Here is a 24556-nt window from a genome sequence, read left to right as displayed (position 1 = left end):
CGCTTTGGGCGATGGCGCGGAATGGTCGCCATGGCGACAAAAAGCCATAAAGGCGCCTCCGCCCGGCCGCTCTCTTTGAACACCGTGCGACTTAACGAGCGACGCGCAATTTTTTTACAGGCTGATTTCTGCCTGTTGGCTTCTGGGTCGCAAGCGCGCTCTGCTGCGACAGCACTTTTATGGCATCCTGTCCCGATCTGCCCGTTGCCGTGGCGACCGGGGGCTGCCGGGATGGAGGGGAGGCGGGAGAACGCTAAGGTTAAACGAAAGGACGGCCAAATTGCTTCATTTCCCTGAGTGTGTTTCCTCTTTTCCTGCCTCCTTTTTTTTAATTTTTTGTTTCATCTTCTACTACAGGCGAGACATTTTGCTTCAGAATGACCCCACTATGTAGGCCGCCACGGTGTCCTTGAGTGTGTAAAAAGACAAGTGTGTGCGCGCGCGCGTGTGTCCCATGCCAGCCCATCTATCTAGGCCAGTCTTGATGTGAGTGCTCAACAGACCGTTTCCCAGCAGACTACACTGTACATCCGTGTGTGTGTGTGTGTGTGTGTGTGTGTGTGTGTGTGTGCATAGCGGTCCACTTCCCAAAAGACCAGACTCACTTTCACACTCTGGAGTTATAATGGCTAAAACAGGCTTGTTACTGGACTCCTTTTGCAGCGTGCGTGTGTGTGTGTGTGCGTGTGTTTGCAGAGGAGGGACGTATTTAAAGAGACGCTTTAAACATTAACAGGGGCAGCAAATACCACCGATGTCCTTCTGCAAACTTGTGGAATACAAAATGTTCTCCTTGCAATAAAATGGATTGTGCGTGTGTGTGCGTGTGTGTGTGCGTGCGTGTGTAGCAAAGTCACCCAGTATGGAAATGAGTTTGAGGGAGGACAGTGTGGGCGTGGCCGTTCCTCTCTCGTCTACATCTCGCTTTTATTCGTGTGAGTGTGTGTTCAATATATGAAACAGAGGAGGAAAAGACAGCTTTTGGGGGAGTACTGGCCCGGCGGCCGCGGTGATGTCATCAGGAACGGCGACGGCGCAACAAATGGCTGTCTGTTGTCATGTCAACCGAAAAAGAGAGAGAGGGAAAAAGAAGGATGTGAGAGGACTTTTTCTTTCTTCTTTCTCTTCTTCTTCGACCCGCAGTGTGATAAAAGTGATGATTAATGACGTTACCTCAGCGTGGCGGGCAGCGTTACCGTGGATACGCCACATTAAATACACACCTTGTTCCGACGAGGGGAAGCAGGAGAGGAGGAACAAAGAGAGGGAGCAAATGGAACATCGTGTGTCTGCCTCCCAATCTAGCTATCTAAGTCTCGACGCGTAATCACATATCATATCTCATATCACAATTACCAGAAAGTAAGTACGCACCCTAGTGTCCGTGAGCAGCATAGGGATGACATCAGACAATCCGATTGGACGATACGGAAATATCCGATACCAGCCCGACCGATATTCCCGTATTCCCTTTTAGAAAATGTCGATAACGGAACTGTGGTACAATCAACCCCCAGCAGGTTTGGGTCGGTGTTCATAAATTCGCCTATTTACGGACCTTCTTGAATTCAAAACAGCAACTATTCATGAAAACTATTGCTTTGGCTCCATCTTGTGGTCAAATAACTAAGAACACATCGACGAAGACCCCAGTTTCACCTGACGAAAAACGGCCTCAAAGCGTCACAAAAACCTTACATTTGTACAGGGGTGTATAGACTTTTTATACCCCCCTGTATGTCGATATTAGTGTTGTTATAATCGTAAAGGAAATGTGGTATCGCCCGTCACTGTTTTAGTCTTTGGGTGATGTCATGACATTATTTCTTTTCTGTTCATTACCTCTTGCAAAACCCCAAATATTGAACTTCGCCGGTGTTGAAGTGACTTGCTGGGAAATTCATTGTGGTCGCTGTCAGTCTCTGACTGTTGCTTTTGTGTGGCCACTTAAACGCTGCTGCTGATGCTGATGGCGGATGTTACAAACCCACTGTGGTCTCTTCCGTTTCCTCCTCCTCCCTCACTTAGCCTACAAAGTTTGCGGGTTTTTTTATTTTATTTTTTTTACATTTATTACTTACAGTAGCAATTGCAGCCTGCGTAAGAAGCCGCTGATGAATTTGTCGATACGCTTTGCACATCGAGAGCGTCCCATCTCTCATCGAGAGCGTCCCATCTCTCACTGTGGCCTATCAGCTTTGATTTGATGAAAAAAAAAAAAAATCTCTTAATTTTCCCAAATGCCGCCTCATTTGGGTAAGCGTCCTCGCTGTGGGATGTGAACGGACTTCATGGCGTCATTTGTTGACTTTTAGGAGCATTTACTCCGCATTCGCTCGGCTGTTGCTATGTACATATTTGTCTTAGTTGTTTATATTTCTTGGAGCAGTCGGACAAACTCTTGCACTTAAAGTAGCTTTGATGGCTGCCAGTTTGGACTAACGGCAACTAAATATGACGATACTGCAGTTCCTACCGTGAGCATGTAGCCTGTGATTTCCATCTGAGCTAAATATAAGTCCATTATCTTTGGGATTATTATATATGAGTTGATAGCTGATTTTCGTTTTTGGCAGCGCCTCCTTTGGTCTGAGCCCCGGTTCCGCTGCCGCAATCTGATTGGCCGCCTGATCGGAAGCTTCCATGAACGTTGCGTGCACGCATACAGATTTGCGCGACGATAACTTGGAGGCAAAGACGCATGCGGCATGTATACTGTATGCACTTTTGTTTTTTTGCACTGTTCCTTTCACTCAGTCACTGTGTTTGTGTCGCATCTGTGTGTGTGTGTGTGTGTGTGTGTGTGTGCCGGGCATCTGGTGGTCATCAGAGTTAATCACCCAGGCTTCCTTTAACCGCCTGTCACACAAGCTCACTGACACACACACACACACACACACACACACACGCTGCGGGTTGGCGCTGAACGCACCTCTTAGGCGAACTGTGAAGTGTTTGCACGTTTAGCTTCGTATTCAACTTGATTTACTTCACAATAAGCAGCGGTTTACGGGCTAACACTTTAGCATCGACAGTCGCTGTTGTTTTAACCCTTTAAGCAACTTATATTTGAACACAAATGGTCAAGTATCACATGTAGACCGTCCATATCACAATACGCGCAGGCATATATTCTTTATCCTCTACGAGGAACGTCTAATATTACAGAAGCTTACGGAATCACAGCAGTTGTAAAACTTATTTTCCTTATCAATAAAACACATTTGGAAACGTTGTTTTTGGGTGGGGACATTTCTATTCATTTCAAAGGCGGAGGCAGGCATTTATGAGGAGGAATAAGGCCGCGTGCATGAAAAGAGCGAGCGAGGCTTGCGATGGTGTCACAATGTGTGAAACGGGACCGTCACACATTCGGGCTCTCAAGAATAGACGGACTCGATAAGGACGCGGCTGTCCCATTTAAATGTGACGTGAACAGCGGTGGTGTTAAATGCTGCAGGCAGGGAGGAAATAAAAAAAGCTTGCGTTGCTTTTATGGGCCGCGCAGTCGCGTATATCTATAGGCCGAGGTCACGCTGGGCCTGTGAGGTTGGGCAGTAATTTGCGGGGCTGAGTCAAGGCAGCCCGTCGCTGTCAGGGAGGACAGGTCGCGGCCTGGAAATGATAAATCAGCTTCTGCTCTTCTCGTCTTCTCTTTGTAACAACACCTCGCCTTTTATGGTCTTTACACCCGGGACCGCTGGTGATGATGAAGATGATGAGGGTAGTAAAGTGTTAGTTTGTTGCCAAGCGCTCGCTCAACTGCAACAATATCATTTTTTAGCTCGCTACATGGGCTCGTAATTCTTTTTCCATTTTTTTTTTGTAGCATCTTGTTGCTAGACAGATTTCCTCGGGCTCAATCATCACTGCCCAATTGGCCAATAAATCGAATTGTATTGAACGGTATACACTCAAATCATCTCTGCCCATTGAAATGAATGGCAATATCATGAATCATTTCCAAACACCCAAAAGACGTTTTTAATAAGAAACACAGCACTACACAGTATTGCGCTTCATGTAAACTTGCATTCTTAACATGACTGAATCGAATGTAAATCATTTAACAGTTTGCGCATCATGATTCCACGCTTATATGCCCATTGACATTGTGTGGTTTCTTTTAGTGTGCACAACTTGGCCACCAGGGGGAATTAGAATATTTACATCATAAATATACGAAGAAAACTGCTCAGTAATATTAGTTGTTTTTTGCAGAGGATAAAAACTATATGCATGTATTGTTATATTGTCTGTCTACGCGATTGCTTAATGGGTTATGACACGACAACACTGGTGCTATTTGTTAGGCCGTCTTGGGTGCTTGGCATTGTTTGTTTTCATTAAGCTAAACATACAAGGCAAAGCGATGTGTTTTTTTTTTTTTAAATACACATTTATTATATGCAGTACATGTACAGCGCGAGTGGCAAAATGCTATGAGTTTCCAATGCAATTAAGCCTTCCCTTATTTCCATGGCTGTGTGTTTCATCATTAGCGTGTCTGGCTTCTCTTTAAATCAAAACCTTTCACTGGGCTGCCAGCTTAGTTAGCGCTCACAATTTCCAGTATCGATCGGCGCCATTCGGCTGCGACTTTGTTCTCGCCGTGAGAGGGGATTATAGCACGCGGCGTCGCCAGCTGCACCTCCGCCCAGCTTGTTTACCGTCAAGGTGACAAGGTCACGCGCGGTTATACTCGGCGAGGCTCCTCCCTCCAGCTCGCCTCCGTTATCGGCGCCTTTTCACTTCCGAATTGAGGATGGTTGTCGACTAATTTCGCAGCCGTGCGATCTGAGCCTCGGCCTTCCACGCAGCAATCGTGAATGTCAAGTAAGGGTCTCCCACTGTGACCGCAGAGCCAGATGCTGCCGGTCTCCATAGCAACCAGTTGATTTTACGGTAACCAAACGCTTGCGTTTTATTTATTTATTTCAAAATCCGTACAAAAAAAACAAAAAAAAACATAGCAAACAAAAATGTCCTGGTGCGAGGGTCCGTTGTCCGAAGCTTATCAGCCTGCGGACGGCTAATTGAAAAAGCGTCTTATCACACTTATGTCCGTTGCAAAGAGGGACATGAGATAAGGTTTATTTATAGCCAGATCATCTAATTAAAGCATGCGTTTGCTAAGGTAATGCCGCCTTGAGCAAACAGCGGCCCGCCGGCTGCTGCGAAGTATATTGAGGAAGCCGTTGAGCTTAACCCGACTCATTTCGACCTTTGACTTTACACTGTAAAAAAAAAAGATCAAGGCTATGACAAAGATACTAATGCTCATCTTTACGTGTCTTTCTCTGTATTTGCCTGTTCTAAAAATAGCACACCTGTGATGGGACATCGTAAACACTTGCAGAGATTTATAGAAACGCGGCAATTTACGATTGTTGATGTTGTTGTGCCCATTGTGCTCGAGTTCTTTTCGATTTGATTTAAAGTGTTGCGTACTATTTATGTTTCATGAGAAATCATTTACGGGATCAGTATCTTCTCATAAATGACGATCATGAATTATTATTTTCAGATGTGTTGTTTCAGAAGTGTGTGTGTGTGTGTGTGTGTGTGTGTGATACGAGCAGCCCTTCGCATCAATCAGTATCCAGGAAGTAAGTTTCAGGTTCAGAAAGTTTGGTGACCCCTCTTGCTCTTGTATCGGATCTCATTTTAGGTGTACCTAATGAAGTGGTCCACGCCCCCCCCCCCCCCCCCCCCCCCCATAAAAAATGTGAACAAAAAGGGGCCCACCTTTGTCAGGCAAACTGTCCAAATGTCACCTTGAGGACGGCGAGGGCCAGCTGCTGTGATTTGTAATGCACGACGAGGTCTGCCCGCATGACCACCCCCCATTAGCCCACCGCAAATTACATCCACTCTAGACTCATAATGTATTCACTGTGGAAAAAAACCGAAAAGTTGAATAGATGAACTCCACGTGCAGGCAAACACACAATGCTGTTGTTTGGTGGCAATCAGACTTCCCTCCGAATGGATGGCTTCATCACGGACTAATGAATGTGGAGTGGCGCCACACGGCGCTGATGAACACGTATGATGGAGGGCACCAGCGAGAACTCGGCGGCCCCCTGAATAACGGGAAGGAGAAGACACACCGTGCCCGATGGAGTGTTTGTGTAGCGGGGGCAACCTATGTGGCAACTGGTAGCCGAGCAGAGTGTGCGTAATTATATAACGAATTTCTATTGCTCATTAGCGCGTTCATCTGCAAGTTGGCCGTCCCTGCGATAATTTATTTGTACGGCCTATCGAGCACGCTGTCGAATGAAGTCTCTTTCTGTGCTAGGCACAATATTAGGTACGCCCACGCTAGCCAATGAGCTGCAGTCACAATTCCGCCTTTTCAGAAGATGCCCACTTTTCCATTTCAAAATGGAACCCGAGGACATTTCTGTTTGGCTCATTTTTAATTATTAGCATTAAGTTACCAAAGTCAGCAAATATAAAAAGTGATCATTTTACAATGTATCTGTTTATTATTAGGGCTGCAGTTTGCATCTACATCAACCTTTTTGGAACTGAGAGCTGCTTTTTCGGTTTTGGTGATTAATGCAAAGGACTACCAGTTTGATACACAGTGCTGAAATCACAGGTTTGTGCGAAATAGCTTTAATTCTCTTATTATTAATAATTAATGATCTTCCTCTGCGTGAAGACACTGAGCATGTTGATGATTTCAAACAATTATAATCAACATCGGCAAGACTAAGCCAAAAGGGACGAGAGAACAATGGGCACGACAACAGCCGCATCGGGGACAGTAAGAGTCCCATTTCTAGAAGTCTCTTGAAAAGCCACAGCAGCTCACCGAGCGTGGCTACGTGGCCCTCGTGCATCGGGAGCGCCAGCGAGTGTATCAGCACGATGACTATATTCAAAGCAAGCTAAATTCACTCATGAAAGACAGCATCAGCCGCAGTCACACATTTTTATGCTCCTCTCATCTTGTCACCTCGCCGCCCGTATATCTCCAATACAGTATTTTTCTCTCATCTTTGCGTGCTTCGCATCTTCTACCGAATCCCCCCCCCCCCCTCCCCCCCCTGCCCCAAGCATCACTCGCGAGGTGTTATTTTTGGGAGCGCCTGGTTCATTTCAGCAGCGAGTCAAGCGGCGTGCCAAAGCAAAGTGGAAGGCGCACAAAGAAAGTCAGGAGACGTCACAATTCTTTTATGCCGTCCGCGGCTGGCGAAAACGATACCTTTAAAGGTGTTTGAAGTTAAATGATTGGAATGAAGTCAAGTAAGAGGCCGTAACAATAAAAATGGGCATGATTTTAGACAAGCTGCAATTAATTAACTATTATATTGATTTGAGATGAATGCCATTTTTTGGGGGGGTGGGGGTCAAACAGGTCACTCGAAGGTTTAACATATTTAAAAAGAATGTTTTTGTGTTTTTTTTCCAGAACAAACGTGAGTTTTTCGCCCCGAAACAAGCAGCAACCCGGCAAACGCAACAAGCAGCAACCCGGCAAACGTTTGCCACAACCATGACAAAGTTTGCGGAGTTTTCGATGAATCGAGTTGTTGTCTGCGCAGTTCAATGCGCTGGCAAGCGGCGGGGGCTTCAAGCTAAGCGCACGAAACAATCACTTAGATTTACGTTTTAATTAAAGCTTTTAGACGGCTCGCCAACAGTTTTGCTCCCCTCCGTCCCGCATTGATTTCTCCCCGTGTGTGACGCTCAGACGCACCGAACTTTGGACGGTGAGGAAAGTGCGTGTTAAATAATTGAGTGGTCGCCGGGCGGGCCCGCTAATGCTGAGCGCGAGCTCTGAGAGCCCGCCGAGTGGAGACAGCCGATTATAGCGTACTAGCGGCGAAAGAGGATGATGGCAGTTATTAATTTCATAACAGCTAATGGAAGGATTGTGCTGCGTTTTTTTAAATTTGTATTATTATTATTTTTAAACGTGCATATGTTTACAACAAAGAACCTCAGTTCGAATTCACTGATTCAACTCCAGTACAGACTCTTAAATGTACTTAAATGCCCCCGGCCCACTCCATTGGAAATGATTAGTAAGCGTGGCGTTTCCATGGTAACAGCATAGTCTGCGTTTGTGAGTGACAGCCACGTGTTGCACTTCAAGATGGTGTGCTGATGTAGCCACTCTCTCTCGCTCTCTCTCCTACGCGGAGGTCGATCGCCCTCGGGTGTCATGGCTGCAGATGAATAATTCACCCGCAGGACCTTTTCACAGCCGCCCCTCCCTCACTCGTTCGTACCCCCCCACCCTCCTTCTGTGTAATTAGTGTCTGCGTGTGTGAAGGGAAGTGCAAGCATATGTTATATTAAATCAGTCTAAAGGAGAAATGTAAGTGCAAAAAAAAAAAATAATAATTGTGAGGCCGCATGGGGTTCGATCACATCTTTTTTTTTTTCTCTCTCCTCTCCTGCCGTCATTGTCCAAAAATACCTTTTAAACCAATTAGTGGAATTAATTTCACTTATAGCAAGTTAATTATTTTGTGATGGATGGAGACGAGGAGGACAATGAAAAGAGCCGAGGAACCTGAGAGGAGTCCTCAGGGGAGAGCTAAACTTGGACTCGTTCTTTTTCCTTCCGTCTCTCCATCACTCTTCTTCTTCTTGTTCTTCATCTCTTCTTTTTTTTCTGTCTTCTATTGGTTGTCATTTTTTTTGGTGTTCCAATTTGTACGTTTCCTTTAATTCATCTTTACATCAGGCACGATTGTTCTCTTATGCTTGACGAAACTAGAGGTCAAAGGTAATAATCAATGGGCTTATTTTACATTTTTACAAGCAAAACCTTAAGGATTCTTTTCGGAAGCGAAAAAATGAAGAAGAAAAAAATGTCCGGAAAAGCCTACTTGAACCTCTGAACTTTATCGGGGGTAAATCAGCAACACTTGAAATGGTGGGCTGACTCACATTTCATGTGAATTTGAATTGGGATTGGTTCATTCTGAACTGATCGCCGTTGTAAGACGGTGTGCACACTTGTGCAACCAGATGATTTGTCTTTTTTTCCAATTGAGTTGTACAGGTGATAGGTCACATTAATGATGGGGGAGGGAGGAAACGTTTTGAAATGAGTTATCTTGGTCCCATTTGTTTAAATGAGCAAAACCTTACATTTGGACAGTGGGTGTGTCGACTTTTCTTTGCACACTGTACATGTTAGCTGTCCTCTGCTACAACAGCAAAAGTTGCCTGTGCACAAGAAGACCCGGGGGGATCTCAGTTGGCACATTGTCCTGAATATATCCAACCCCAAAAAGGGAGGGAACATGATGGCATAAAAAAGACTTATGAAGCCGTTTATTCTGGAACCATTTCAAATTGTATATTCTCCGACGCGCTTGCGAATGATTCCACTCTGTTTTACTTCTATTGACTTGATCTCTCCTCTCCTGCTGTAGTAGTCATCGTGCTTTGAAGATACGATGGCTCCCTTTTTCTCCGACTAGGAGGAAAGGGGGGGGGGGGCAAAAAGTTGCCACGTGGTCTCCCGGTATTGCAGCCTTTTACTGTACACAAAAGCGTCCAATTCCAGTCTTGCACTTTTGCCTCTTTTGTTCTGGAATTCTTCGCATAAATGCTTCCACCTGTGTGTGTGTGTGTGTGTGTGTGTCTTCTATCACGCTGACATGAGAAGAAATGCGAGGTGGTGAACACGGAGGACGTCTGTGACCGATGAGCTGATGCTTCCCCAGTCTAAATGTTTACAGCGAGACCCTTCGCTGGAATGCATGGCCGGCTATTTATGACTCAAAGATCCTGCCAGAACAATTGTTCCTTGGGTGTGTTTTCGTGTGTGTGTGTGTGTGTGTGTGTGTGTGTGTGTGTGTGAGAGTGTGTGCATTACAGTCAAGGCTCGCACATGAGCGGTAAACGACAAGTCAGTTTGTTACTCATCGGCCACAACAATAGGTACAGCTGCGCAATTTAATGTGATTAGTGTCATCCGCAGTTTTGGGAAGACGACGTTGCAAATTCACTCGGTTACAATAACAAGTTACCCTGTTGAAAATGTAATGGCAGTGTAAGTATTTCAATGACTTTCTCAAAGTAGTATTGCTTACATTTTGAATGAATGCATCAACAGGACCCTTGGATCTAAGATGCAGTAATATGTCATTTTTCGCAGAGGAAAAAGAATATATGCCTGTGAGTATTGTTATATTATGTGGAGATGTGTTGCTCCACTGTTTGTGTTCAAATATCTGTTGCTTGAATGTGACACGGATGCTGTTCGTTAGCACGAAGCTGCACTGACTGGTTAGCCGAAGCTGAAACTATGTAGTAGTTTGAAATACGCGCTCAAGGCACCATTGTATTCTGTGCTCGTCCTTATATAGAGCAGATAAATGCCAAATGTGTTGTGTAATTCCTTTACAAACATGTTATTACTTCTGACGTTGTTGGATTTACAGCACAGCTCCTCCCCTTCCCCCCTCTTTTTTTTTTCTTTTTTTCTTTTCTTTTCTTTCCCCCCCACTCCGCCTGGGATATGTGTGGTCTGGGCAACAGTCATCAAACACCCTTTAATGCGAGTTTGACGGCACGGCGCAAAAAGGCAGCGTGAAGTGTCTTGGTTTTTGGCGTCAGAATATGATCAGGACGAGCGGGAGCGACGAGGGGCGCGCTCGGTGACACCCACGTGCACGACCCCTGAGTGACACCAGCATGGCGGTAGAGCATAACTGGGACATATGTTGAGTGGGCGGACAAGCGGAGAGGGCAGGGCAAAGGGGGAACAATGTCCAAAATCACAAACGCCATCTGTAGCACACGCCGCCTCGCCAGTCATCCAATTGCAACTGTCATATTGTGTGTCCACGCGTGTGTGTCGCCTGAGCGTGCTGGGACCTCTCCCGGCCACCCCCAGCTAATGAGCTCCATTTAAATCCGGCCCTTGTGATCCTTCCTCTCGCCCAGTTTCTCCGCCCCTGGGGCCGCCGCCTTCACTGGCCTGGAAACGGCGGCGTGGCAGCGGCCATTTTGGCTCATTAGGAACAAGCTGCCAGAGCGGAGCGCGTGCGTCTCGGGGAATCAGGATCAGGCTAATGCATGGCTGGTGACTGTTCAGTGTGTGTAAAATAACTACAGTGCGCATTCACGACTGTGCCTGCGTATGAGGCCGACTTATGGATGAGTCATCATCCAGTGACATTATCATCTCCTCAGTCGCACTTCCAACTCCCTCGTCACCAACATCTCATCTCCATTCCTTCTTATTCATAACAGCATTTTTTATTTATTCCCCCCCCTCCCCCCCCCCCCCCCCCCCCATCATCATTTCAATTTCATAATTACAACCCAACTGAGACCCTCAGGCCGACACATGAACTTAAATAACAATTTGGTCTCAGAGGATGCGATGTTTAAAGGAAAATGGAAAGTTCGAATGCATGAAAACATTTTTAGAAGCGCGCTTGGTATGGGAATTTGACACACGCCACCGAATTTACGCCCTTGTTTGACCAATTAGGGCCACGTGTGAATTGAAGTGGCTGCAACTGTCATCCCAGACTCGGCTTACTTTTCTGCATCTACTGTAGTTATAAGTCCGTTCTTTTGAAATGAATCAAGTGGTGCCTTGACACGAGAGTGACCTGACTTAGACGAGATATTTGAGATACAAGCTGTTATTCTGACTTTTTTCCCCCCCTTTTGCTTTGACTTCGGCACTGAACTCAACTCACTTGAACAAGCAGCAATTTTCTTCCAAAAAGACGCTTTAAGCTGTTAATTGACACGAATAGTTAAAATTTGCTGTCAAACTAAACATAAAACAAAGAGAATTAAACGTATTGAAAATAAACACGTCGCTTTGTCTTCATAAAGTCTGTTTAGCTTAACGCTAACGAACAATGCAAACTTTTGGCTTGTTTGTATTATACTGCCCGCAGGTGGCCAAGGCGCGCACAGCAGAAGTAGCAGCGCAATGTCCGTTGAAGTGAAGCAAAAAAAAGTCCCCCCAAAAAAACCAACTACTTTAATTATTTGCATTCTATTTAATTCTGTCGCTACAAAGTACAATATTATAGGACTTTTAAAAGAGCTCTTCAATTTGATCGTATTTGATTGCGTTTGCGGCCTGCTGCGCACTTTGCAGAAAGGAGCCTTTTTCATATCCACTATCTGAGTTTCCCAGATGAAAAGTGCTCTGTAGCCGTTCCCATGGGCCTGCACGTGTCTCCTGATGTGTTGAGTCATAAACCAAACGCACCCTCGGAGACCGAGCCCTCTGCTGCTCAGCTATGAGAGCGCATTCATTAGCGCTTTATGGTGCCGCAGACTCATTGCTTAATCACAACCTTAGGCGTGCACGTGCACCTTTTGGAGGCCCTCGACGTGCACGTTCACGTACGTGTGTGTGCGTACAAGCCGAGATGTGAATGTCGGGTGGCTCCCGTGTGTGCTGTGGCGCCGAAACACGACTCCTCTGGAGATGACTGGCTCCATCCATGCTGTACGTGTGACTCGGTGGTAAAATGGCGTCGCCTTGACTCCACGCTTCTGGTCTGCAGATGACCATTTTGCTCATGACCTCTCGAAACTGTCATTTGTCTTTTTGCAAATCTTTTCTTCTCGCTGCAGTGGCCCTCGTGCTGTGTTTTGTTTGTGTGTAGCGCAGTCGTCCTCGTTTGCCGAGTGTACATCTGTTTCCTCTTTCCAACGCGAGGAAACTCGGTGGTGGCTCCGCTGCACTTGAATGCAACGCCAGTCTTTCCCTCCTGGCTCGGTCGGATGGAGACGCAAGTCAGAGCCAAGTTTCAATCTGAAATCCTCGTCTTGACATTTTAACTGTGTTGTTTCCAAGAAACGACATATCGGCACATGGATTTACTGTTTATGTTTTTTTTTTTTTTTTTTTTTTTTGGGTACCCCTTTAACCCTTAATAAAATAAACTTGGAAATTCCGATCCTAATCCCTACAGACAAGAAGTACAATACAAGACTTGTTCACCTCTCCCAATGAGTTAATATTTGATTGTGGCCATCTGCATTTGTTCACACAGTATTAAAAAAAACAACTGCAAAACCTACCATTGCACGTACAAAAACTACTGAACCTGTTTTCCATGAAAGGTGGATTGGTAGTACATAAATCAAAGAAGAACCCTTAAAATGTTAAATTTTAGGGTTGAAACGATTCATGGAAAAACCCGAATAATTCGATTACGTTAAAAAAAAAAAAAAAAAAAAAGTCCTCATGGACTAATGTTACTGCAGACTCACTCACCACTCCATGAAGAAATCAAATGAGGAAAGAGTGCGTAAAAGACCGAGAAGGTCCGAGGTTTGGGTTCATTTCACCTTAATATAGCCTAATTCTAAGCCTGGTTCTAAAAATTACAATTCCGACGTAGAGGAGGCAAAGATTTCTCTACATTCTACAGGGTGCCCTTTTCATAACGATTTTATGATTATTAGGGTCATTTCAAATGTTAATGGCGCTGTTCCATTCTAAATGAGTGTTTGCGGCAGTGCGCGTTATGAAGTCAACTATTTGTCTTGATGTTTAGCCGAGCGTCGGGTCGCCTCGGCAACCCCGCTGCACCCCAGGACGTAGCGAACGTGTTTGTTTAGGCCGAGAACGAGCTGGCAATGAGGCACCGGAAAACCTCCACGCTTTAGTTTCCGTCGACGCGTGTTTCTGCGAAATCAATCGGGGGAATGCAAATACGCCGGCCCTCCGTCATCGGCTCCTGTGTGGAGCAAAGCGACGGTAGCTCACATTGTAAGTCTGCTTTGATGCCGCTCGGAGGCTGACGACCTTGACAAGGTCGCAGAGTCCGTTCTACGCGGAGAGAATGTGCGCAATTACTTTAGTGGAGGAGGAAAGGCGTGTGAATGGCGCACGCCGCGTGCCCTTCGCACACGTCGGAGGGCGGACGGGAAGACAAAGATGGAATGGAGGGAACGTGCTGGTGTTGCTATGTTAGCATGTGAGACACAGGATCTGTAACGCTTTCACACTAAAAGTCTCTGTTTAAACATTTATCTTTTGTACAGTAACCCTCACCAACTTTTTAAACGATATTGGGATATATGAGGTGAGTTTCGATGATTGGATGCAGAATGTTCCAGTCGTTTGGTGCAGGAAATTGAAAAGATCGTCCAAAAGCAAGTCAGACTTTGGGAACGGGGAGGTTAAAACTGTGCGGGTGGTGGTATGCATGGTGAGCAGTGCGCCAAGATAGGGTGGGGTCTTGCCATCTCGTGATTTATAAATATTTTATAAATATATTTATAAATTAAATGTAATTAATATTAACATGAAAGAAACCAACTCTAAAATAGAGGGAAAAAATACAATAAATACATTGATAAATATTTAAAAATAGGGAGTTGCTTTTCAACCGCTTGGTATGTGGACAAATGTATTGGGACACTTGCTCATGACACCCGTCATGTCTGTTAGGTTCTTCTGCCTTTGCGGACCTTGGCGTGTTTCAAAGCTCAAAGGCTCACCGGAGTCCAAAGTGTCTCGCTGAGCACTTTTGGAGGCATCATCGATTGTAGTCTTGCAGTCCTGACGCACACGCCGAGCGAGACGGGTAGCGAGACGGCTGCTATCTGGGTTACTCTGGACTCCCATCCCGCCACTGCAGATGAATATTAAGAAGGAGTTATTAATATCTGCCGCCTGTGTGCGCGTGGCGACGTGTGTGCGGGAGGTCATGTTGGCGTGAACAAGCCTTCCTCCTCCTCTTCCTTCACTTTGGACTTTCTCGTGACTTGTTTGTGGTTCTCTTCTCCGCTTTGTTTGTGACCTCACTTGCTTTCGCCTCCGCCTGCCTTCTGCTCGTAATTAGGTCATACTACTTGTAGTATATACTGTATGTCCGAGCACCTTAGTCACAGTATTGCATTCATTTTGGCACCAGTTTCATAACTTCAGTAACAGTAATGCAAGGTACTTGAATTAATACTTCTGAATTTTCTATTTATCTTATTAGCTGGCGACTGCCGTACTGAGAAGCCGAAAGAGGAGTCTCACCTCCAGCACAGACTATCTGTATTTATGTCATTGCTGTATGATTTTATATCAAGGAATGGAAGAAGGAATTCGATTGGTGGAGTCAGCTCAGGTCTTTCGAATTTGTCGTGTAAAAAGTCTGCCATCATCTAATACCAAATAAACCACAAAGTGCAGGCCACAGTGAGTTTTCCAATACTGTCATCCATACGTGAGACACACGCACATACCTTCAGCGCTTGACTGTGCGTCACTCGTGCATGTGTGATACGTTTGCTGAATAAATCCACGTGGCGTTCACAAACGAGGCGCGTTAATTTTGCCGTTGACCTCACTCACAGCAAACACGCAACCTGCGTCTCTTTGTCGACGGGGGCAAAACGGGAAGCTTGGCCCTCGATTGTTGCAGACGGGGCGGCCGTTTATTGTGTGCGTGCTTGCGGGAAATTGACAATAGACCGTCAACCGTTCGCCATTAGGAACAAATGCTCACCTAGTTTAAGCATGTCTTGATCTTTGTTTAAATTGCATGCATGGTGCATGCGTGTGTTGGCCATTGTGTACATCTGTAGTGAATGTGTGGTTGTGTGTCTTTCAATGAGTGTGTTTGTGTGAGCGTTCCAAAGAGCGCAGGTGACTCCTTTGGTCCGGAAAATGGCCGCACAGAACATATCCAGGTTTATTTATGTGCACACAAGCGCATTCTGAGCGGTGTTTATGCACACTACCATGAATCTGAAGGTTGCAAAAGTTGCTTTCTTGTCCCATAATACACCTCTCCACCAAGATTTATGATTATGACCCGGGTGGTTGATGTGCAATCCTCCAAAATAGCCGTGCGGCTCCAATGTGACACAGTACAACACAGCCAAACAACGTTTGAAGCACCGTGAAAATCTTTTGCCTTGACTTGAAAATGTGCGATATGAGAGCTGTTTGGTGGCTGTGAAAGGAACTCACTTCACAACAAGCTCCAAAAAAAGATTCTTCCAGCTGTTCATTGCCACTCCCAGTTAAAGTTTACTGTCAAACGAAAGAAAACTAAGAAAATGACACATTGTCTATTTAAAGCAACCACATAATTTAATGCTAGCAAGCTAACAGATATTTCAACACAAACAGTGCATGCCGATAGAGAAAAGAATAATACTCACATGCATGTATTCTTTATCCACTGCAAAAAAAATACTACTACAGCTTACTGAGCTGTCAGTGACTCTTCTTCGTTTCTGTCTCTATGGTTGTATTATACTGCCCCCGGTGGCCAGGTAGTGCACATCAGACCGTTTAATTCTTTCCATTCTATTTGATTATTAAATTACTCAGAATTATTTTTTTTTTGGGTGGGGGGCCTGGAACACAATGGCATTTCCATTCATTTCAATGTGGAAAAACGTTTTGCTTTATTATCTCAAGGCACCCCCCCCCCTCTCTCTCTCTATCTCTCTCTCTCTCTCTCTCTCTCTCTCTCTCTCTATATATATATATATATATATTTGTTTCTTTGACAATTTTGACACTCAAAAAACCCTATGAATATACAAATGTGATAGATCCCATCTGAACAGTCGGCACCGCCCATGTGCGGGTTTTGTCGTCCACGTCAGATGTCGACGGAGATTAACCGGCGCGGAACAGATCAAGAACAGGCGCTTTTCATTGTGCCCGTGCGAGATGGCACATGAATTGGATAAAAATAGTATCGGCTTTAAAAGCAGTGTTTGCGGTGACAGCGATAATGACGGCATGTCATGCGAAGAACTGAGGAAATGACAATCACACTTTGCTCGCCAAAAGGCTGGAAGAACTCCATTATGCCCCCTCAAGCTTATCATTAGTCTTATTATATTTTATTTGCGCTTAAAACAGACTACTTTCTCAGCGGTGTTGACAGTCAGTAGCAAGACAGAACTAGAGAAATGGCGGAAAACGAGAAGGAAATGAGGCTGTGACGGACGTATGGATGGGATGGAGAGGGAGTGAAGGAGATTAAGCATGTGATGGAAGTAAAGCTGTAAGTGTTTGTGATGTTAATTCATATCTGATCAGGTGTCAGCATCAGTTAGCGGACTGATAATGACATCATCGCCGTCCACCCGGTTGGAAACCTGCCGGGACGAGCAGATGGAGGCAGACACACGTCAAGGATACAAGGAGGGAGGTGTCTGTCGGGATCATCTGATTGGAGCGTTTGAGTTTTCAGTTTTGAACAGCGTTTTGGCTCGACATTAAATAGCCGACTGGCTGCCGGTTATGCCTGAATGTTGTCATTAACACTCACTCAAAAATGTTGCTGTGAAAAGGTTTCCCAACAGATTTCAATGCATTCTTCCTTGGCAACCGTCGACGAAGTTTTGTGGAAATCAGCCTTGTACCTTTTTGCACTATCTCGCTAACAAACAGCAACGTAATGTTATGAGTGTGTGTGGTTTGCAAGTGCTCAGCGTTGAAGTGATAGCATCTGTCTGCAGTCTTTATCATTAAATAGATAACAGCTCCACTGACTTTCTCTCTCTCTCTCTCTCTCTCTCTCTCTCTCTCTCTCTGTTGGCTTCACTTTCCACTTTGGAATACTACTTCTTATCCACTTCCACAGTGTAATGGCTCGTAATGTGGCATTTTTGTATCTAGTTTTAACATTTAAATACTTGAATTAAATCAGAAAATTCCATGCAAAGGTTATACATGGAAGAAAAGAAGATTTTGAAGCTTTTTATTTTTTTACACGTAAATGATGTGCGTAATCTGCTGCTGTATGAGCGTTTTTGTGCAATCCTTGTTGGGTTGTCATCGAGTGGGGGGCTGAGAGGATATTATACGTGTCTTTAATCTGGCTAAGCAGGCGGCTCGAAGGATCCGCTCTCGTTTTTAGTCACCGCGTCACTTTGCGCAAGTGTAATCTGCTCGAGATTATTGTAATGCCGTCTCGTACTCTGCGGCGAGCGTTCTGCAATTCGCCACACTTGTTGGAAAGTTGCTGCTCTCGCAAACGGAATGAGCATAGATCTTACTGTAATTATAAACCAACAAACAACTGCCACTCTACACACACGGTGCAGCAATCCATACAAACGGACCACACAGGAAAACTCTGTTTTGTGCTCTTGGCTACGTAGCTACTCTCCTAGTAAACCTAAATTTACTCAAAATTTGAACTTGAAAGTATAAGAAAAATCTTTAACTGATTGAAGTCTTTTTAAGGTGAATGTTCGTAAAAATGTAAAGATGCAGACAGGACCATCTTAATGTTATAATATTTTCTCCCCGTTTGTGTGTTCCAGGCTCCGACTACTCTCCCCCTCACCCTCTTCCTCGCCCCTCTGCCCCCGGCCTGACCAACGAGCACCCGGGCGTCGGCGACCGCGATGGGAGCGGGGTCAACCACGGCGTAGTGGGAGTGGTGGGTCTGGCCCCGGAACACATCGCCACGCCGGGCGCTGCCCTGAGCTGGCAGGCCGCCATCGACGCCGCCCGCCAGGCCAAGATGATGGGCAACGCGGCCTCGGGCGGCGCCGCGGGGCTGGCGGCGGGAGGGGGCGGGCCCATCTCCACGGCCAGCTCCACACAGCGCAAGAGGCAGCACTACAGCTCCAAGCCCAAGAAGCAGACCACCACCACGGCTACGCGGCCCCCTCGAGCGCTGCTGTGCCTCACGCTCAAGAACCCCATACGCCGGGCCTGCATCAGCATCGTGGAGTGGAAGTATCCTTTCGTGACATAACTCAAACTGTCGCCGTGCCGATCGCTCGGATGCTATTTAAAGAGGGCGGCATCCCTCCAACTCTTGCCTGTTGCTCAAAGACAGTCAATCTATTTGTCACCTCGAGCTAAACAAACGACAGGCTACTTCCTGGATCATGGCAGAATTATGCCGTTGTGACTCAGGTGACAACAACAACAACAAAAAAACACAATACATTCATCTAAAGAACATCCATCCATCAATTTTCTGAGCCGCTTATCCTCACAAGGGTCGCGGGCGTGCTGGAGCCTATGCCTGCTATCATCGGGCAGGAGGCGGGGTACACCCTGAACTGGTTGCCAGCCAATCGCAGGGCACATACCAACAAACAACCATTCGCACTCACATTCACACCTACGGGCAATTTAGAGTCTCCAATTCATGCATGTTTTTGGGATGTGGGAGGAAACCGGAGTGCCCGGAGAAAACCCACGCAGGCACGGGGAGAGCATGCAAACTCCACACAGGCGGGGCCGGGGATTGAACCCCGGCCCTCAGAACTGTGAGGCTGACGCTCTAACCAGTCGCCCACCGTGCCGCATGTAAAGAACGTTTTTAAGAAAATCACATCTTTATATCACAATAGAGGAAAAGAAGAAGAAAAAGATTGAAACCACTGTACAAACAAGATTAAGCGAACTCAACAAACTACAGTGAGCAGTGGGAGAATGATTCCAATTCCCTCCAGGGGTTGAACCGATTAATCGACTTGTCGACGAGTCGACTTTACTACTCCACATCGTCATTTAAAACTTTAAAGTCAACTAGTCACCTTTTTGGCATATTCTTTTCTAATCAGCCAAGTTACAGACAATTCTGTCTTTATCGATTAATCGACTGTGGTGCAACTTTTCATCACAACCTCGTTTCCTCTGAAACAATGCAGTTACAAACTAGACTGGAGGTGTGGATAAAAATAAATTCACCTGTGCGCTTTTTTTCAACCAGATTTGCACCAAAATCCAATACATTCTTCCAGCTTGCCACAAAAAAAGTCGAATAGAAATTGCCTTTGTAATCTTCGCATTAATCCTACAAAACAAACAATATATTTGGAGTCATCTCCGCAATGTAACGCATTGTTCCTCTGCATCTAAATTGGTTCATTAGTTGTAATGCAATCCTGCTAACACACAAACAAACACAGAGACACCTTGGCGGAGGTAATACATGATTTGATTGTGTTTTTATTAAAAAAATGCAGTGACAGGAGGAAAAGACTTTCAAAATATGGAAGAGTGACTCCCGAGCATCTCCTCCTCCTCCACGCCATCAGCTCGCTGGCTTAATCAATCTGTGCGCCCTCTGGCTTTGAAAACACGTGAGCCTCCTCTTCCTCCCCTCTGCTTCCTCTCCCTTTCATCCTGCCGGTCTCTTTCTTTTTGTTTACTCACATGCGGATTAAAAAGCCGCTCCATTCCTCTCGTTCCTCCGTCACACTTCTCTCCCTTCTTGTTCTGGCAGCATTCATCCTCTCTCCCCAGGGTCCCTCCTCCTACGCTCCATCCATCCTGCCCCCCCTTGCCCCCCCCCCCTTCAATTTAGTATCCCCCTGTCTGTACAATCGCCTTTCTTCATGCAGTTCACCTCGTACTTTTCTTTTAAAGCTCCGTTATTTGCTTCGTTTCTACTTCCGGATTAGCGTTGCATCCGAGCGGTCTATTTGTTGCGAAGAGAAGACGGAGCGGGAGGTGGGAAAGGTAAACTTGAGGGATGACAAAGGAAAGCGGGGTCGACGGAAATAAGTCGCACGTGCATCCATTGCGCCAAGGTTATCGTCTATTTAAATTGGCGCAATTTATTTTCCATCCCGTTTGGGAAAAGGGTGGCCTCTCAAGAATTGACGTGGCTAATTTCCACGATTGTTTTGTCTTTTTTTTTTTCATATCTCTGCAGTTATAGTAAATTGTGGCAAACAGCAGGCGCTGATGAGCTCGCAGATGATTACCCACAATTCCCGGCCTTAATCATGCAAACAACTCGGAAGGAGACGGAGTTGAACAAATAGGATGCGAGAAGCAATAAATCTCCAAATTACACTCAATTTGGAGGTCAATTTGAATTGGACACCCTTCAAAACCCGTGCCTCGAGAGACTGCCGATCCCCACATCTCCCTCGCCGCATCCCGCTGTTACCATGACAACCGGTACTCCTCTCAACGGGTCGACAGGGCTTGTCCGAGCTCACACGCAGATACACGTGCTCTCACGTGACTAAATCCGAGTAGAGAACTCAACTTTATTTACACGTAAAAGACAGACACTCACCCGCCACAAAATTAGTTACAGCTGTAGTGGTTAGAGAAAAATATTTCATTTTAGTTGCATGAGTGAGAGGGACAAATTATTAGAAACAGCTCTCAACCATAATAAGCGAACAGTAGAAAAACCAAAGCATTATTTCCCATCGGAAATAATGTAAATCCAATTAATCCGTTCCAGACACCCCAAACTATGACTAATGAACATTTTGCGTCAGTTACCTTTATTAAAGACATTTGGAAGAGTGAGGAGAGGGTAGTGAGGGGAGCTATCTTTAACAAATGGTTCGCACTCTGAACTCTCTGTCGCATAGTGTATACAAGGATTCACGAGTCGACAAGGCGTATTCCACGATGCAAGCTTTTCCAACAACTCAAGGTAATAACAACCCTGCGGGTCCGCTCGGCAGCAATCAGGCAAAATAGAGCAACATCGGCGTAACACATCCAGTCAAAACACTGGCCTTCAAAATAAAATCACGCAGTATAACACAGTTTCTTTGGCCCTGTGGTGGCTTATTTGGCAGTCGCTCATGAACAATTTTGTGCATGTTTATCGAGTGGGACTGCAAAACTGAATCGTATGAAAAATAGGACATCCGAAAACCGAGGTACCACTGTAATGCGGCACGCAGTGCCTGCAGTTGTACCTAATGAAGTGGCCCGTGAGTGTACACTGCAGTGTTGAGCTGAAATAAAAGTTTCATAGCGCTATTGTGAGCATTGTGGGCTCTTCATAAAGCTGAATATGCCTCACAATTGCAGTACGCAATCTGGTTATCACCCTAAAAATGATGTTAAATCCACAAATGTACAGTACAGTAGATAGAATGGGTCAGGACAGATTAGCAGAAAGCCCTTACAGACCGTATTATTTTCATGGCTTGCGATTTCAGCCAAAAATCAGCTGATAAAACTATTAAATTTTCATTTAAAAAAATCTGATTTTCTCTCAAGTATTGCATTTTTTTTTACCCTTCTCCCTAAACATTTCAGTAGCGAGAAGATTTATTATTGTGTTGATAGAAGCTGACCTCGTTTTTTTTTTTTTTGCCTGTGTTTCAGGGAGCCCGTTTGCGTCTGGGGCGTGTTCTTATGAGGCCCCGCTGCAAGGGCCAGTGATTAAGTTTGATGCATTTTGCTCGCAATGATCTTGTGACTTAAGGTCAAGCCTTAATCCAAACATAAACAGAACACTGGAGCAGACATATCTGTCTCTGTCGGCAAGCCCCTCCGAAAACTCTCGGAAATGGGCCGCTCTCTTGCTTTAATCAACAATTTACTCTTTATCCTGTCATCAGTCCATCCACTTTTAGGGTTAAAACCATTAAATGTGTTTTAATGGATACAGTAGCAGCAACATGATCCGTCACCGAGCCCGCAAAACCAACAAAACCTGTTTTTTATGCACACAAAAAAGTATCTGTGGGGCTTCAGTGGCTTGTCTTTGCATTTTTTACCCTAAGACCATATACTTACTCCGCACAGTATATACATGTACATGAACAAACAGTTACCTCGGAGTCCAATAAGTGCGTCCATGAGTGTGGCTTGAACCTTTAGAGACAACAATTGAAAATAAATGTATTCTGACTATACAGTGGTGCCTTGAAAGCAAGTGAACCGACTGACAATTTTTTTTTCGAGATGCTAGCTGTTGTTTTTTTGCTTTGACTTGTGAGCAGGAATTTCAACTCACTTCACAACAAGCATCGGTTTGGCAGCGAGTGAACCAACCAGCTTCTAGCTGTTTATTTTCACACCTATTTGAAGTTTACTGTTAAACAAAACACGAAACAAAGACAATTGCACGTTGTGTACTTAAAACAACCGCAGAGCTTTGCCTCAGATAAATCGGCTATAATAAATCGAAGAGGTGCAGGGAGAAATTGCGCTGATGAAAGGCAGACCTCTGTCTCTCCTTCACATGCTCTCGCTCACTCGCCCGGCCAAAAATACCGAGGTCACTCCCCTCTCAAAAAAAAAAAAAGTGTCTTTCCCGCTTTCGTCCAGCCACATCCTGTCTTCCACGCGACAGCGCCCATATTCGGGCATGTGGTCTCACTCTCGGGCCGCACACACACACACCAGCGGGACCCATCTATCTTATTGTTAGCAGCTTTAATGTCCTTCCTTGTGAGCCCAAAATGATGTTTTCACAGTTAAGATTGAAGCATTGATCACAGTGACAAACTCCACCTGTTAGAAAAACGGGGGGATGCTGGCGTTTAAGAGCGAGTCCGCCCGGGAATCGATGGCGATCTAAGTAAGACGAATGCAGCCGCCGAGGCTCGTGTATTGCACTGCATTATCGTGTATTCCTTAACCCGCCTCCTCCTCTCAGACCGTTCGAGATCATCATCCTGATGACCATTTTCGCTAACTGCGTGGCCTTAGCCGTCTACATCCCCTTCCCCGAGGACGATTCCAACGCCACCAACTCCAATTTGGTGAGTAGCGCTCCCGTTTGAATCGAAATGTTGGAAGGCTTTATTGGAGAAATGCACACTTGACACATTCGCAGTGAATTGGCTTCATTTTGCTATCGATTTTGCCGTTAAGCAAGGGAAGTTGTCACACTGCCGCCACGCGTGCGAGCACGTGCGAACAACGGAATGCATGGCGACAGAAAGGAAGTGGCTGTCCTCTGAATAACGCCCATTGTTTGGGCCGCGACAATGGCGGCGCCGGAAACGGAGGCTTTAAGCTTGTATTAAAAAGTCTTGCGATCAAAGTCACAGAATCATTCTTTGGAAGCGTTCCCAGCCTTCTGTTTGGTCACTTAGCTTGTTCGGATTGAGAATTGCTTCGGCACCCAGCGGACGGTCGTGTACTCTGATGACGTCCTGAAAGTGGCTTGTATAACGGTTGATTTTCCGTTTGGCAAAACTTGACTGCTCGCCACCGCTTGACTGGAGTTTGTGCGTCATTGCTTGTGCGTGTGTGTGTTTGTGTGCGCGGCTGCTAATCCCTGTGAGGCCGCGTAACATCTGTCACACTGTCGTCCTTTCGTTCTGTCGAAGAACGCCGTTGTCACGGTGGACGTGAGACATTTTGTGCCCTAGGAAATCAGTAGAAAGCAACCATTTTCTTGAAATCAATTAAATGTCTGACAGTTAGAACATATAACTCTTCGAGGCAAGGTGGCACACGTTGTTTGGCATAACAGTCCAGTTATTCATATTAGTGATGTGCGCGTCAATACTGAAATGTCAATGCCGCAGATACCAGATCTGTATGCTCTAAAATCCATTGTCAAGTCCAAATATCGATACTTTTGATACTTCAGTCATTAGAGGTAATGTATATCATTAACAGGAACACAATGGACACGAAATTAACTATTGTCATCTTGTCTAAACCGTACTTGGTCAGGTGAAACTAATTTTTTATTCCTCCAGGTTAAGTAATACACACATAGCACTAGCTGCATGGATTCTAAAAAAAAAAAAAAAAAAAAAAAATTATTTATTCACATCAGGTTTCCGATAGAATTGATCATTGGAAGTGGATTACTTAGACGAGGTGTCATTAGCAGTTTTATTTGTGAAATGGATATTTTAAAATGCAATTTTT

The 24556-nt window shown here is 45.4% G+C and overlaps 1 protein-coding gene across 11 annotated transcripts in view; it reads left to right on the top strand.

Annotated features, from left to right (window-relative positions):
* The window catches only part of cacna1c (calcium channel, voltage-dependent, L type, alpha 1C subunit), a 106658-nt gene that overhangs the window by 15644 nt on the left and 66458 nt on the right, over positions 1–24556 (top strand). For all 11 annotated transcript variants that reach the window (XM_061667707.1, XM_061667706.1, XM_061667702.1 and 8 more), the window contains exons 2-3: positions 18259–18679; positions 23325–23430. In XM_061667707.1, the coding sequence (XP_061523691.1) occupies positions 18259–18679; positions 23325–23430 (527 nt within the window). The remainder of the gene's footprint in view (positions 1–18258; positions 18680–23324; positions 23431–24556) is intronic.

The sequence above is a fragment of the Phycodurus eques genome, chromosome 22, assembly GCF_024500275.1.
Source record: "Phycodurus eques isolate BA_2022a chromosome 22, UOR_Pequ_1.1, whole genome shotgun sequence".
NCBI lineage: Eukaryota > Metazoa > Chordata > Actinopteri > Syngnathiformes > Syngnathidae > Phycodurus > Phycodurus eques.
The sequence above is the reverse complement of the archived record's forward strand: the minus strand, read 5'-3'. Positions and strand labels throughout refer to the sequence as shown.